General features: G+C 40.4%; 1 protein-coding gene across 1 annotated transcript in view; it reads left to right on the forward strand.

The window, feature by feature from the left end:
* qsm (Zona pelucida superfamily protein qsm) overlaps positions 1–17,835 on the forward strand; it is a 267,114-nt gene that overhangs the window by 195,654 nt on the left and 53,625 nt on the right. The window contains exon 3 of the mRNA XM_067148424.2: positions 7,087–7,190. Within this exon, the coding sequence (XP_067004525.2) occupies positions 7,087–7,190 (104 nt within the window). The remainder of the gene's footprint in view (positions 1–7,086; positions 7,191–17,835) is intronic.

Raw genomic sequence — 17,835 nt, forward strand, 5'->3', positions numbered from 1 at the left:
CAAGTCGTGGGACTGTTCATAGATTAGTTGATCATTTTCGTGAAATGGGAAATATCTCGTAAATGTTAAGAAACGAAGAAGGCGACGTGCAGGGCTAACAGAAGAAAGTCTTGAATATGTTGGACAATGCGTGAAAAATTATCCTAAGACATTTCTTAGCCGTCTTTCTCAGCAAAAGGAAATTTCTAGCGTTTTCATACAAAGGGCGATCACGTTACTTAAGTTAAAACCCTATAAATGTGCTGTGGTGCAACAACTTAAAACAGGTGATTCCGTGTGTGCGATCAAATTTAGTGAATGGAATTTGAATAAAGTGCGTGACGGAGAAATTAATTTTAATTTCATTCTCTTCTCAGACGAAGCGTGGTTTCACTTACGTTGTTACGCAAATTCTCAAAACAGCGGATAATAGAGTGCCGAGAAATCTAATCTGCCCCATTAGGGACCTCTTCATTTCGATAAATTAGGGATGGGTACTTTTAAAGTGCATTAGAACTTATCGGGCAGTTATTCTACCTTCTAGCTTGCTCTCGTTTTGCCCGGCCGGCGAGAAGCGATAGTTTGCCTGCCTCATCCTCGCCTCAGCTGCGGTTCTGCGTAATTGGATGACCCTGTACTTTGTTGAACAAAGTAACGAAGCTGGGCCGTTAGATGTCCTCCTAATACAATTATGATGAGATACTGCCGTAAGAAAACGCTGTGAAAAGGAAGTTGATACAAAATCTTAGATATTTTTAGTAAAACACCAGAGTACAGTACTTCAGAGCAATATGTTGTGTACATATTGATTTCACATATTGCTTCTGTAAATTAGTATTATAATTTAAATACAGTCAGCCGAAACATTTATTTCAATGTAAACTACTGTAAGAGTCGGATTCTACCTTTTGGTGCGTAAAATCACCATTTACTAATGATCCGAAGTTTTGGTTATCCGAAATCGTACAACCCTCCTTTATTTCGGTTCAAGGAGGATCTACTGTCATAATAATGTTGGTTTTAAGTCTCACTAACTACTTTTTGCTAGGGTTTTTTGGAGACGCCGCGGTGCCGGAATTTTGTTCAGCGGGAGTTCTGGTACAAGTGATGGAAAATATACTGACATGAGGCGGGCTCATTTAAGCACCTTCAAATATCATTGGACTGAACCGGGATCGAACCCGCTATCCTAGGTTCAGAAACCCAGCCATCAAAGCCACTCAACCCAGCATTTGTGTATTATTGTATGGTTTGTTTTAGTGTGTTCGGGTATCATAGCTTTAGTGAATCACTGTGACGCAGTCGATTACTAGTTGCCATCCTCCTCTTCCTAAGCGAAATGGTTCAATCCCGCCTGACGTTAACGGCTTTTGAGGATGTTTAAATACGAGAAATCCATGTCGTTGCTTTCCTCTATGCTGAACAACTCGTATGAGACAAAACTCCGACACGATTGTGCTTCTCAAAATCTATGGTAATTGAAGGGAGGTTAAACAATTAACATTATTCATTGCTTGGACCGGGTATACTATCGGTTGGGGAAATACATTCAATTCCCCTCATGCAGCTGCACACCCACTATACAGCCAAGACAGAGGTGTTCCTGGGATCACCACAACCAAAGGTTCAACAATAGAGTTAGATGTTCATTCAGTTTATATACTGTGTTATCTAACAGTACAATCGCCATAAACAATACAAATCTTTCTCTGGATTTGTACAGTGGATTTGCCCTTGTGATAGTAAAATAATATAAGGTATCTGAAACGCTTCTTTAAATGTCCCAAGTTGAAAAAAAGAACCATGCCACAAGAGCCCGATGGGTCATACCTATCAAGGGGCCGCTACTCAGTACGAAGGCCTGCAGATTACGAGGTGTCGTGTGATCGACGTGACTGATCATCTCTGCCGATATTCATGGATTTCTAGACCGGGGCCGCTATTGCACTGTCAGATAGCTCCTCAACTGTAATCACGTGGACCTTGAACCAGCCCTCAGATCCAGGTGAAAATTCCTGACATGGACGGGAATCTCTTCCGGTAAGATGCAGGCATGCTGCCCCTACAACGCGGAACCGGCGAACACCAAACTAGCCTAAGTGTAATCGGATGTGCATATTCATCGGTTAAATATTCGCGGTTGCGCGGAAGGAACTTAGTTCCTCACCAAATACAAAACTTAAAACAAAGTTATAATACAATATTCTTCTGCCAGAGTAATGAATTAAATTAAGTTTCACTTCCATGTCCTATTGTGAAGTATATCTCCAGACATCCTGTTACGCACATTTACTGAAATCACAATTATTTCTCTAACTTAATTGCAATTATCTTGGAGAGACGACAGGAAATTTGTCACAATGAAATAAAAAGAAAAATGTCCTGAACAGGAACCTAATAAGGTACATTTTGAAGACTGTAAATATATTTTATAATATAGCACTGAAAAGAATATGAAGAGAAGTGTATTAAGACGAACACACAGTATTAGTCCTCGAACTAGAGGAATTAACCATATGCAGTTAAAATCCCCAGTCCGGCCGAGAACCCACGGCCTGAACCCTGACCACTCAGAGAAGGAGCCGGACTACTATTTATTTTTTTATTTACGGAGCAAGTTGGCTGTGCGGTTTGGTCGCTCAGCTGTGAGCTTCCATTTGGGAGATAGTGGATTCGAACTCCACCATTGGCAGCCCTCAATATGGTTTTCCGTTTTTTCCCTTTTCACACCCGACAAATGCTGGGGATCTACCTTAACTAAGGCCAAGGCCACTTCCTTTTCACTCCTAGCCCTTTTCTTTCCCATCGTCTCCATAAGACCAATTTGTGTCGGTGTGACGTAATTAAATTATAAAAATTTATTTATTTATTTATTTATTTATTTATTTGTTTGTTTGTTTGTTTGTTGGTTTGTTTGTTTGTTTGTTTGTTTTCAGTGCAATCGTATTATTTTACTGATAGTTTGTATTCCAAATCTCATACTGTACATGTATGGTATTTCTAAGAATTCCTGAAGAGGTTAGTCTTATCGTTCTTGTTCTCCACTCTTCTTTCCCCTGCTTTTCTTGATCTTGTACTTCTGAGTGCCCGTTACCGGATAAAGTTCACCAAAGCGAACCCACAGGAAATATATTTCTTCTTCCTTAATGTGAATACTGTAGTATATAAACGGCATTCATGAAGCATTTGAAGGGAGAACAATGAGTTTGTAAAAACCGTGAGATGGAGAACCGTGTACTTCAGACTTGGAACAGCTGAACGGTATGGATGTTATTACTTAACACGTGTTTTCAAGGCATGAAAGAATAAAACTCCAATGTTATGAATTTGAAGACAACATTCTCTTGTGTGTGGCTGCTGAACATACAAGAATTTCAGTAACAGAACTGTTTTGTTATGAGGCGTTCTGAGTAGTAAGGACGAACTCAAGCCTCAGGTCAGTTTTGTTTTCAGTATGAAATAGATTTTAGACAACCAACACAGATATCAGCAGGTATATTTTTGGAGATCGCCCACCTTTCTCGTATAAAATAAAGCTTCAAATGAAGTAAACAGTGATTTTAAGCTCTAGAAAGGATAAACATTGATAAAGTGCTGACCCTAATAGTTCTCTCATCTCTATACCTCTTCTTCTGATTTGCTGAAGTTTATACATACATCTAGCTGCATAGTTATCTCAGATGTCTGTAGGATATTCGCTCATCTATCCCAAGATCGAATCCTCCATGAATAATAATAATAATAATAATAATAATAATAGACAGTTATGTTTATGTTTCGTAGATCTAGAGAAAGCATACCAAAGCATTTTTCAAATGGAAAGTCACAGCATTGTGGTTTGGATTCCACGTTGAACAAGATATCCTATAGCTATGATCACGATATCAACAGCTATATAAAACCTCAATCTTGCTTATTTTTACGACATAAAAATAGTAAAATATATCCGGGCATGAACCCAAACCGAATCAGTGGAAGACAACGAAGCCGCTAGTCAGGATAAACATGGATGAACAAGAAGGAGATCCCTTAATTGCTAATAGTTTCATAACATATATATTATACTAGTCCAAATCTGGGGTTACGGATAATAGAAGCCTTAACCTTTCAACCCTCCAAAGGACTTCATGGCCTGTACGGAGATAACTTTCTAATATGCGTACTATTGAAAAATCCTATTGAAACATTCTGATATACAGGCTGTCCCCAAAACACATCGATAAGGCTTAGTATGTTGTGTGGAATGACGGTCTGATCGGTTTACAATAGGGAGCCCCTATCCGGAAATGCACGGTTTGGGCGCTGAAGAGCGTCATAGTCTGAGAACGGTTGTGACAGTTTGTTCCGATCTGGTATCTTAATATGCAAGGTATGCAACCCTTTAACCATCTGTGTACTGCGGATGGACAACTTCAGCCTAATAGCATTCCTGCGCATGCGCTACATTCCTCCACACAGTCCTTGATGCGCATCATACTGCGTTACTTGTGTACTGTAGTTTGTCAGTCCAGTAACGTTGTTAACAGCGGTGCGACATGTACCATTTCACAGCTGCGGAAATGACTGACATGGTGCTTGCATACGGCGAAGCGGATTTCAATGGTAGAGCTGCTGCAAGGTTGTATGCGGAACGTTTTATAAATAGACATACCCCCACATCATACCACGTTCGCGGTCATCGAGAGACGACTAAGAGCAGCCGGACAGTTCCACGTAGGTAGTATGAAGAGTATGGCATATAACACATCTGTAACGTCAGCGGAGGTCCTTATTGTTCCGAGTCCATGGAGCGATTGAAATTTTTCAAAGACAGCACGTATTGGGTTATGTGCCTGAGGTTCAGCACCGCCGATTTAGGCTCTGCAATGACATAGGAGGTACACAGTTCGAACCCCGTTTGTAATGATCCCGATGTGCCACTCAGGTTGGGTTTATTGACGACATGCGGAACGCACACCCATCGCACACTTCGATGCGCCAGAGCGCCCAAGCCATGTGTTGCTGGATATGAGCTCCTTCTTGAAAACGGATCTGTTTGCCTTCCCGCACAACATACTAAGCGTCATCGGTGTATTTTTTTTTTGGGACACTCTGTATAGGATTCAATCGTCTTAGCTGCACGAGCACAGAGAGATCCACGATTCAGACGTCCACTGCTATTCAATAGCAACTAGTGTCCCGATAATCAGGATCACATGCTAAGCCACTAAGCCGCTGCTCATGTTTCCCAAACTGGGACGTTACTACATGTTGCAAATAGAGGATTGTGGAGGTGCTCAGTTAATTCACAGAAGCTTACAGAATGAATACTGAAAGGTGTAACAGTCGATAATGAAGATGTATGCCGCAAGACAAACCACACTGAAATCATTGCTCATGTGTGTCCACGTTTCCCTAGCAACGAACCATTTATTTATTGTAGGCTACATAGTAGTTTGACATGATGATGATGGTGTCCTCAACGTATCCGTCGTCGGCGACATCCTGGCATTTTTATTATTTTCTTGAGTATGCACAGATGTGACAAGCTAATTCAATATTGAATATCCGTTTGCACTGTACATATTACAGATTACGAATTCGGTGTTGTGTTGATTTCTGCAATTATGGTTCTCTCTGCAGAGGAGAAGGTGTTTATGGTGGATCATTATCTCCGGTCATACGGAGTGGACGTCAGAACGGGCCGAGTTTACTTCACGTTAAGAAACAGTACGGGGAGCGATTTAATAAAGATGCGCCAAATAAAAACACAATATTAGCTGTTGTTGACAACTTCCGTTATACGCGATCAGACTTACGTCAAAGAAAGGGCGCCCGAGAACAGTCACCACAAATGAGAACAATGGACGACTTCTCACACAGGTGGTTCAGTCCACAAAACTCAGTCTGCGACGAACTTCGCTTAAACTCTGCGCGATAGGCCTGTTCGGCAGATGTTTAGAGAGCTGGGTAGATTTGCACACCGCATTCAAGTTGCTCAGCGTCTCGGAGAAAGGGATGGCGAGCTCGATTGAAATATCGCAGCCGAGTGCTGTCCATCACGTATGAGAATCCGATTTCTTTTACAACATAGTTTTCAAATGAAAGCCATTTTCACATTGATGGCTACATCAAACCAACAAACAACTCGGTATTTTAGGGTTTGACAGGCCTGATATCGTTAGGCCTATATAGAAACCACTACACAGGTTACGATTTGGTGCACCATGTCCGCTCAAGAAATGTTGGGTACTTTCGTCGAGGATGCTGTAAGGGTTCAATAATCAGTACACGAGATGTCTACATTCGTGCGGGATTTCTGCCGTTTTTGTCACACCAGAAACTTACTACAGCTCACACCGTGAGGAGTCACCCTTCTACAACAACAATGTGGAGATCGCCCAATTTCTCTTGGAACGCTATTTCCGTACCATTCCCGCTCCTTCAGTCTCGTGGCACCAGATGCCTATATTATGTTGAAAGAATTAGTTTTCAAGACAGATGACCCGCTTACAAGTATTCCCAAATTGTGTTCTGACAGCAACCTTTGTTCATCAATAATCTTTAGGAACTTTATGAACAATGTGTGACAAATGATGGTACACATTTTGAAAATGCACCAACGTAATTAAATTACGTTTTTGAGTGTCGTTAGTTTTGCTGCATAGGGGTATGTATGTAATGTAATGTATGTATGGTAATGCGTAGTGACATTAGGATCACCGAGGGAGTTGGCTGTGCGGTTGGATTCCTCAGTTGCGAGCTTGCATTCAGGAGATAGTGGGTTCGAATCCCACTGTTGGCAGCCCTGAAGATGCTTTTCTGTGGGTTCCCATTTTCACATCAGACAAATGGTGGGGCTGTACCTTAAGGACACGGCTGCTTCCTTCCCACTCCTATCCCTTTCATATCCATGGTCGCAATGAGACCTATCTGTGTCAGTGTAAAACAAAAATACATTGAGATAAACTCGAATAGTGTACATAATCTCATTTTCATTCAGAGGATTGTGCTTACTCTAAGATCCTGTGATTTCTCGAAGAAAACGATCACTATAAATATTATAATTACACCTAAAGGACATTCCTACAGAACCTTTTAGTCTAATGCGGTTTGCTTTGTTCCCAGATAAATCTTGTCAACCAGAAATTGACGGCAGCAAGGCGACGTTTCGTCTCTCCCTATCGAATGTCTACCAGTGTGGTGTGACTAGAGTCTTCAACCAAGTAACGGTAAGTGCACAATGTGACTAGGTTTGTTCGCAGATAAATGTTTTCTTCTTTCGATTGGTATTCCAGAATATTACTGGGGAAGGGAAACTTATTTACAACAACGAGAAATCCACTAGAATCTCATAAATTCCAATATTACCTTAGAATGCCCGGCGCTGGTGTCTATTCTCTGCTTTAAAATGGTGGCCCGACGTCGCGGAAAACATTATCCCTTCACACATCCGTATACCAAACAGGTGTTGCTCAGAGCCAAAGCATCAGGCTGAAAAGCTGCGATCTGCCTCTTGAAATCTGACTGGACATACAGTAGATGTTTTTGTTGCCTTCGGTGATTAGTTCATTTCATCATACTTGTGTAGAACTTATAATGGATCAGTTTTATATACCACAGTGAACTTCTAACGTCTGTCGGGCTCCTTGCCTTGAATGTTCAGTGTACTGGCCTTCGGTTCAAAGAGCCATGGGTTAGATTCCCGGCTGGGGTGGGGATTTAAACCCATCTAGCTCGGGGGCGAGGTGTTTGTCGTAATGCACTTGTCTTCACCTTGATATATCCACAAAGACGCACACACGAGATGTTTTCAGTTGTGTACAATGTACAATGTTTTATTTACACATTACACACACATCAGTAAACCACCATTTTGAACACTTGACTGCTACGAAGAAGAAGAGACTGCAACACTGGCATGTCAACAAACTACCAACGCAACAAATTCGCATTAACGATTTGTACTCATAACTCTCACTAAAACAACTCCAACTCAACCCTCAAGACTGCCTCTTCTGCCTCTGCCAGGCTTCTAGAATAATGTGATGCAACATGTTTTCTTGTAATTTCGAGAGTCTCCAATAACTTATTTACAATGAATGGAATTTTCTCTAGTGCCAAAGATACGTTCTTCTGGGCTATTACCGTGTGTTTCACAACATTGCAGTGGATTTATGCATCATATATACAGGTAGTAATAAATCATATACTATTAATTACGTGTTATCACATTAAATAAACTCGTATTAATATACATACATCAGATGTTGCATGACATAACCTCACAAATAACACACAAGTAATAAGACCACGATTTATACCAAATAAAGTCCATTCATAACTTCATAAATAATAATAATAATAATAATAATAATAATAATCGATATTTCCATTATTTACCCATGGGTTAGAGAATTGTTTCCAAATTATACTAGTCCATTACACTTGCATCAACCTACATACAACATAGCCACCACAGAAACATCCAGTAGTGAATACAACCTTCCACATAGGGTTGGCGTCCGGAAGGGCATCTTGACGTAAAATTGGGCCAAATGCACATATAGTACCAATCCCAATAAATTGGTTAAAATGCTACGTTGAAGAAAATATTTTTCAACGTCTCAATTCAATGTTTATATGGCGGTCGATAGAGCACCGAGGTTTACTTAGGGCCTTTGCCAGTCTTCTAAAATTGGATGTTCCCTCTAGTCACTATGCGCAGACCCTGTTGAAAATCCCAACTCAAGTTGCCAGTGGTATACGAACTCGTAACATTACGACTGGGAGTTGAGTGGCAAGATCACAGAGATGTGTAGTAGTATACAAAGTAAAAGCAGTGAAAAGGAGTTTCTTGAGCAGGTGAAAATTTATATTGGCTGTATGATGGAACAAGACTGAAAATCAAATTTATGAATATATCCGTCCATATAACCTGGGTGTTCTGTAATATCTTGAGCAGTGTTCTCTCGAAGATTGATATGCGTGGTAGTATGAATAAAGTTTAATGCTCATCTCTTTCCCGTCTGCTTACTCATTGTTTAAGTGCAGCGTTCCCTCTTCTGTTCTTGTTCAATCGATGCTGTAGGACATCTTTATCCAAGTATGATCACCGAAAATCAACTTTACCAGGGGTGAGGGCAAAGAATACACACACGGAATCCCCTAGTAGTAGTAGTAGTAGTAGTAGTAGTAGTAGTAGTAGTAGTAGTAGTAGTAGTAGTAGTAGTAGTAGTAGTAGTAGTAGTAGTAGTACACCAGGAAGCGTGACTTGCTTCCTCTCGCTTATGTGAGGATCTTAACTTCCACCTTTACCATCCGACTTCCCAAGGCAAACGCTCGTTCTTTTGCTAGTGTTTTAATAATTGTTACGGGTATTTCTGTGGTCCAGAGAGGGAAAGAAGCCTGAATTGTGAGGGGTGATTGGCTGGACAAATCATAAACCAAGCTTTAATTATCGCTAACAAAATCTATGCAAAATGTTATTTTCTTTCTTTTCTTGAGTTTGGATTTGTTAACTACAAAAACAACAGATTAACAAGAAACGTTTAACCAAAAGAGCGAAGAAGCTCGAACATTTACAATCAGGGAGCTCATAAGCTGAAAACACTTTACAATATAAGAGCTCATAAGCTCAGAAACCTTACAATTTTGAGAAGGAGAACTCCATTTTCCTAATAGTTAGTTATACACTCCGCCTCGTAGGTCTCATAAATTTACACTTACAGAAGAAAAGGCTAGCCTGTACATAGTTTGAAAAGAGAGATTCGATACAGAACTGAGAAAGAAACCGTAGCTTCTATTAGAAGTTTACATTAAACGGGTCTCAAACCCTGGAGTCCAGTTTACAATAAATTTTCCAGATGCCCTTTATTGGGTCAGTAGTCTACATGAATAACAGTTGTATGACACCACAGACACATGAAGCAGAAAATATCCACTAATTGCATTAGGTAAACAGTCAATACCTCCACTACACTTATGTAACACGAAAAGATCAATGAGTAATCAGAGGCATAAGGCCCACACTACACGGCCACGAAAGAGAGAGAAAAAGGAGAAAGTTTACACTCGAAAGGCCAAGAATGAAATGAGAATGGAGGCTAATGCACGAAGCACTCCAAAGTCAAAGTTCAATAATAGACGCCAAACTGAGCATGAGGCCGATGACTCAGAGGCTAAGGCATGTGACAAGGTGACTAAGGGAATAAAACTTTTAAGGCCGAAAATGGGATGAATGTAGAAAAATTGAAAATCTTAGTCACCCATAATTAAATTAGAAGAAGGGAAGCGAGGGTAAACACTCCTGCTTCCTTACATTTTATCAAGTCCCCATCAGGGGAAAAATATAAAGCCCGAAAAGTTGGCTAGAAAAACCTACATTTAATTTAAATAGGATGAAACCCCACACTAAAAATTAAAGAAGCGCCGGACGAACTCAGTTACATGCTAAAGGGGAACGCTGTAATCTTCCCTATCTTCACACGCAGCAAATTTCATATAGTCTGCATAGTTAGAATTCTGCCATACCTTTGTTTATTGCTGCCATTTCATACCAACCCGCTACATTGATCACCCGACGGAGATCTCCTCGCTCGAGTAGAGCACTCAATAATATACTCCCGCAAGACACTAGTCTAAAAAAGTCTCACCTTATATAGGAGGCTAACAGAGGGTTCCAGAATAAATTATATAAAATCAAGTTTGATAGGCTAAGATTTTGATATCAAGTCATATCATCGGCGTATCACAGTGATGAAAACTCCCAAAAGCCAAATAAACAATTGAACATTAAATTACCCAACTTTCAAACACAAACATTCTCGATAGTAGTTAGTTTCTGAACACCAGGTAGCACTAGGGACATCTGATCTCAAAAAATAAAACTTCTACAATATATGATAGTTCAAACTGTTGAGAATAGATTACACCACTGTAGCAAATTGGTGACAGTTTAGACAGTGAGGGGGGGCATAACTAATGCCACACAATAATAATAATAATAATAATAATAATAATAATAATAATAATAATAATAATTGTACCGGGAGGTACACCCCAACGCCACGCATTTAAGTCTAGCGCCTAAATGAACTCTTCTAATGGAGAAACAGTGAAATTGAAACTAGATCAACTTATAAATTTACTCAGAAGATGTCACCACAGAAATGTAATGTAATTTTGTTATTGTGAAGTTTCCTGAACTGACTGTGTTTCTACTTGTTTTGTTTACCATTCATCAAGAAGTTTCGACATTCTACCATAGATGTCAGTACAAAAAAACTGTGATCACGCACCCTGGTGTGAAGTGAAAGAACTTTTGATTTAAAGAAGTTTTGTATTCATAAGTTTTTTTGCTAATTGATGTTCATTTATTTTTGGGTTGGCAATATTTACCTTTCCTTTCCGCCAGTTTTGAATCCAGCCAATCCCTAATTTCTGTAATTAATTTTCTACCAATCACAGTCTTCTTCTTCTTCTTCTTCTTCTTCTTCTTCTTCTTCTTCGGTTTTCAGTGTAACTTTTAAATGAACCAATAAAATTGAGAGGGTGTGGCTAGTTAATCTTGAATGGTCTCGAAATTTCCCCGAGGGTTTATAAACTGCGGATTTCCTCGTCTCTTGGCCAATTGATCGTCATCTGATCTAGTGTGTGTGTGTGTGTGTGTGTGTGTCAAAGCAGGAGGCGGGCGGCGCCTCTTTCAGCAGGCAGCAGTACACCGACAAGGTAATGGCCTCATAACATCTTTATTTCTTGCTAGCTCCGCAGTTTAACTTGAGGGAAAGGTCCGAATCATTAACTATGTAACCTAGTTTTCCTAAAAATGTAACTTTCAACAGGCTAATGTAAAGACTTCATAAAATCTTTAACTCTAAATCGGGGATAGAGAGTGATGTATCCTCTCGAGCTCCCCTTCATATTGGTTTGAGGTGACTACGTTTGGTAACTGGTTTTCTTCCTTTCAGTAATGTTCTAATCTATTCTTATACGAGTCACCTCCATAGTTTGGGAATATCCCCTGTTTCATCGGTCTAGTGCCCTTTTAGGTTTTAAGTGTTCAAGGTATTCGCCTCCATTCCTTTTTGTACGGGTCATTTATTTAACCGTTTTTACTTTTACATGAAGGCCCAGTAGATTGGGTATTAAATACCCCTGTATAATCATTTTCATATTGTAAGTTGTGCCTTCAGAGGCCAGAACTGTAAGTTGATGTTGCCTTGAATAGGCTTGGAAAACTGAGAGCCTGTTAGCTCTTTTTCAAAGTAAGATTACTGTACGCCTCTTGAAGGCTAGATGTTGTATTTTGGGAGCAAGTGCTCCAGGAATTTAGGGGATTTCTGCCCTTTGAACAAATTCATGCTTGTCTGTAAAACTTGAGCTGGGAGCTCAAAAATTGTAAACTAAGGGCTTGTAGCCCAAGAGTGTTAAAGTTCTGAAATCTAAGTCTTGTTTTTCAATTGCTATTTTGTACCTGAAATGTCATTATCTCACTAAGTGAAAAGTTGTTAAGTTTGTTGTTTTTCAAAAATATAACCTTCAGTTTACGTTTTAAATTCAGTTCTTGATAATGTGGTTAGACCCATTTACCCCGGCACCTTCTTTCACCTCTGCGTTCCACGATAAACCCCGGAATAATAATAATAATAATAATAATAATAATAATAATAATAATAATAATAATAATAATAATAATAACGATGTTTGTCTTACGTCCCAGTAACAACAGTTTAATTTAATTTTGTCCCACAGGAGTTCTTTTAGGTGTCAGTAAATCTACCAACACGAGGCTGACGTATTTCAGTGCCTTAAAATACCACCGGATTGAGCCAGGCCATGTTGGACTCCGATAACAGCCTTCTACCGTCTGAGCAACTCAGCCCAGCTGCTAGTGTTTAAACGTCACACTAAAACATAAGGATGGGAGAGGGGTAGAAGGAGGAAGGAAGTGGCTGTGCCCTTAATCAAGGTACTACACCAGTATTTACCTGCTATGAAATGGGATTCCACGGATTACCATCTTCAGGGTTGTCGACGATGGGTTTCGAACCCACCATCTCCCGGATGCAAGCTCACAGCTATGTGAGTCGGGCCGCTCAGCCAGCTCGCTTGGTACTCTTGTTCTCTTCCGATTTTGCAGGGCTGAGTAGCTCAGATGGTAGAGCGCTGGCCTTCTGACTCAAGTTCACAGGTTCTATCCTGGCTCAGTCTGGTGGTATTTGAAGGTGCTCTTAAGTGTGTGAGGTTTAGGGAGCCTTTCATTGTCACACCCTTCGGGATTTTTTTTTTTAATCTTCATTCTTCAAAGGATCAGACCTCTTCCTTTTCCTCTTCCAATTGCAGCTAAGAGAGGACAGTTCACTGATTGATACAGTAACCACCACCAGCGACACATCACAAAAGACAGCTATATAGACTACCCACCGAACGTAGTGATCTGCATCAAATCCTGTGGCACTGGGGCATGTATTGCCAAGTAAGAGTGGCCATTCTTTACTCTCCAGGGAATGTCTGAGCAAATTAAGTTCTCGTCTATGTTTTGGAACGACTGTGTCGATATCCGATGATCAACGATGATGGCCAGAAATGAAAACATATTAATGAATACTTTTTTCGCAGATGGCTCTAATAAACTCGAAGGTACGACCTGCTACTTCGGATGAGTGCCATTTTTAACGAAGGCAGCTATCAACCCTGGCTTTGAGCAGTTTGTACAGCTATATTTTATACTTGCTTTTCACCTCGCACTAGCACATAAGGATGGGAGAGAGGTAGGAGTGGGAAGAAAGTAGCTGTGTCCTTAATCAAGGTACAATCCCAGTATTTACGTGCTGTGAAAATTGGAATCCACGGATTACCATCTTCAGAGTTGCCGACGGTGGGATTCGAACCCACCATATCCCAGATGCAATCTCACAGCTTCATGAGTTAGGAGAGGGCTAGAACTGGAAAGTAACCTGTTTTGTAGTGTGTACCTTAAAGGCCGCAATCGCTCCCGTACCAATTTTAGTTCTTCCCTAGTAGTCGACAACTTATTTGGGTTAACGGGATATTGAATAATAATAATAATAATAATAATAATAATAATAATAATAATAATAATAATAATAATAATAATAATAATAATAATAATAATAATATGACCGATCGAGTTGGCCGTGCAGTGAAGGTCGCTCAGCTATGAGCTTGCATTCGAAAGATAGTAGGTTCCAACTCACTGTCGGCAGACCTGAAGATGGTTATCCTTGGTTTTCCATTTTCACACCAGGCAAATACTGGGGTTGCACCTTGATTAAGGCTACGGCCGCTTCCTTACCACTCCTATCCCATCGTCGCCATTAAGATCTGCCTGTGTCGGTGCAACGTAAGCCAAATTGCGGTAATAATATGGACTTGTCCGCCTTTGTGGTGTAGTGGTTAGCGTGATTAGCTGCCACCCCCGGAGGTCCGGGTTCGATTCCCGGCTCTGCCACGAAATTTGAAAAGTGGTACGAGGGCTGGAACGGGGTCTACTCAGCCTCGGGAGGTCAACTGAGTAGAGGTGGGTTCGATTCCCACCTCAGCCATCCTGGAAGTGGTTTTCCGTGGTTTCCCACTTTTCCTCCAGGCAAATGCCGGGATGGTACCTAACATAAGGCCACGGCCGCTTCCTTCCCCCTTCCTTGCCTGTCCCATCCAGTCTTCCCATCCCTTCACAAGGCCCCTGTTCAGCATAGCAGGTGAGGCCGCCTGGGCGAGCTACTGGTCATTCTCCCCAGTTGTATCCCCGACCCAAAATCTGAAGCTCCAGGACACTGCCCTTGAGGCGGTAGAGGTGGGATCCCTCGCTGAGTCCGAGGGAAAAACCGAACCTGGAGGGTAACTAGATTAAGAAGAAGAATATGGACTTACGTACTGTGCTGTAGACATTTTTATTTGACGACATTTAGGCTACCTACTTGTCGGTTTCGGATGTTTCGGTTTGCTCTACAAGATGGCAGTAGAAACCGAAACTCTGTGAAGGATCTATGGCTGAGTATTAATTTTGTCTAGAAACTCCAAATGTGACGTCGAAGATCTTTTGCATGCCGACATCATACGAAATGGAGTGCGGAATGGACTTTTTACTGCCATGCAAAAATTCGAATTCTAGGGTTTGAACCTGCGATCTTGGAATCAGGAGGACGGCACTTTACCACTGATCCACAGTCCGACACTAAATAGCAAGAAAAGAAACCACTATTTAGCTTAAACCCTCGCGGTCGATATTTATAACGTCCCAGTCTTGATTGATTTGGAAAGAGAGAATGGTTATGCTCTGTACATACATACTTTGAATTTACTTCATAGCGACCACCGATTTTTGCACATCAATAACGCTTACTCATTACCACAATCATTACTGCTTCTGAGTTCCAAGTAATTTATAATATATTACATTTTCACTCTCTCACTCTATCTGCCAAATGAACTGCAGAATTATAAATCATTACTAATAGATAACAGTTTCCATGTCAAATCGAACCGCAACATTATAAATCACCAGTCACATTTAACAGTCCATTAGAGGCAATTTATACTTCTTCGGTTCACGATTTTAAAGGCAAATCTCATCCTTTATAAGTATTTCACTTTTTTATATTTAAATGAGTTTTGGAGTAGATCATTTAAGAGGAATGGCCTGGTTTCCTCCTCATCTGTGCTTACGCGAGGAGAGTGACTGATATTCATAGCATCGGCTCCTTGTCAACGTGCGGAACGACACACTTCTCACGGTATTGCATTCCATGCCACGAACTCCACGCGAAGGAACACATGCTCTCGATGGAAGGTAGACAACTTATAATACTAGTTTTATCAGCGTAAACATTTTCTCGTTGAGAAATGTTACGTCTTGCACAACATAGGTCAGAAGTTGAAGCCAGTTAGTTAGTTAATTAGTTACGCAACGGCCACGGAAAGTGATGGAATTTCGATACGAGTAAGGTAAGCTTATCTCTGTAGTGGCTGTTGCGTACAGTATTTTATTCCATACTTTGGCTAATTTACTTACTTTAAATATTTTATTATGCATCATTTTGACACGTCACCACTCAAATCACCTATGTTTGACTCACGCCGTGACCTTTTATGTTTCGTTGGGTGTGTGTTGCTATGCACGATATGAGAGTTGGGTACGTAGAATTACGTAAATCAGCGAAATTAATTTTATTATTCTTTCAAGCATTGAACAGTCCACAAGTTATTAGAATCGTAAACATGGCCCTCTGTTTCTGGATTAATAAGTTAATACGAACGTTATTATATACTGTGATATATGCGATATTCATTTGTCGGAAATTTATTAAACTAGACCTTAGTCAAAATGGTCATAACAGCAGATTACTTGGGCTGGGAATGCAGAGAATCCGTTTTCCGCGCAGATGGAACCCAGTGCTGAAATCAGGCGGAGAAACAATCTAGCAACATCAACTTACAAATTCTGGCACAACTAACAATAGGAAAATGATTATACAGGGGTATTTAAATACCCAACCTACTGGGCCTTCAAGTAAAAGGAAAAGCGGTTAAATACATGGCCCGAACACAAAATGAATGGAGGCGAATGCTTGCACTCCTAGATATGAGCACTTAAAACCTAAAGGGCACTAGGCCGATGAGACAGGGGCTATTCCCAAACTACGGAGGTGACTCGTATAATGATAAATTAAGACATTACGGAAAGGAAGAAAACCAGTTACAAACGTAGTCACCTCAAACCAAGATGAAGGGGAGCTCGAGAGGGTACATCACTCTCTATCCCCGATTTACAGTTAAAGATTTAATGAAGTTTTTACCTAAGCCGGCTGAAAGTTACATTTTTAGGAAAACTAGGTTACATAGTAAATGATTCGGACCTTTCTCTCAGGTTAATCTGCGTAGCAAGCAAGAAATAAAGATGTTATGTGGCCATTACCTTGTCGGTGTACTGCTGCCTGATGAAAGAGGAGGCGCCCGCCTCCTGCTTTGACACACACACTAGTTCAGATGACGATCAATGGCCAAGAGACGAGAAAATCCGCAGTTTATAAACCCTCGGGGAAATTTCGAGACCATTCAAGATGAAACTAGCCACACGCTCTCACTTTATTGGTGAATTTAAAAATTACACTGAAAATCGACGAAAAGAAGAAGAAGACTGTGATTGGTATAAAATTAATTGTAGAAATTAGGGATTGGCTAGATTCAAAATTGGCGGAAAGAAAAGATAAAATATTGCCAACCCAAAAATAACTGAACATCAATTAGTAAAAAAAAAACTTATGAATACAAAACTTCTTTAATCAAAAGTTCTTTCACTTCGCACCAGGGTGCATGATCATAGTTTTTTGTAGTGACATCTATGGAATAAAGTCCAAACTTCTTGATGAATGGTAAACAAAACAAGTAGAAATACAGTCAGTTCAGGAAACTTCACAATAACAAAATTACATTAGATTTCTGTGGTGACATCTTCTGAGTAAATTTATAAGTTGGTCCAGTTTCAATTTCACTGTTTCTCCAGTAGAGTTCTTTTTAGGCGCTATATTTAAGTGCGCGGCGTTGGGGTGTACCTCCCGGTACAATTTATTATTATTATTATTATTATTATTATTATTATTATTTCATTGTTATATTTATTCTTAATATTTGAAGTTGGAAGGTCTGCATATTCGATATGACTAATTTGTTACGTACTAGCGGATGGGAAATCAGTCCTATTTACAAACCGGAAAGTTTCCGTGAGTCATGTGAACAGCCCAGAGCTCAGATTACGCCGTGGCTTTGTTGTCCCGGGACCCGGGTGAGGTTCGGGGTGTGGTCTTGGAGTGGCGAGAGGAACTTCCACTTGTGACTTGTGACCAAGCTAGACGTACC

Source organism: Anabrus simplex, chromosome 5, assembly GCF_040414725.1.
Source record: "Anabrus simplex isolate iqAnaSimp1 chromosome 5, ASM4041472v1, whole genome shotgun sequence".
Classification (NCBI taxonomy): domain Eukaryota; kingdom Metazoa; phylum Arthropoda; class Insecta; order Orthoptera; family Tettigoniidae; genus Anabrus; species Anabrus simplex.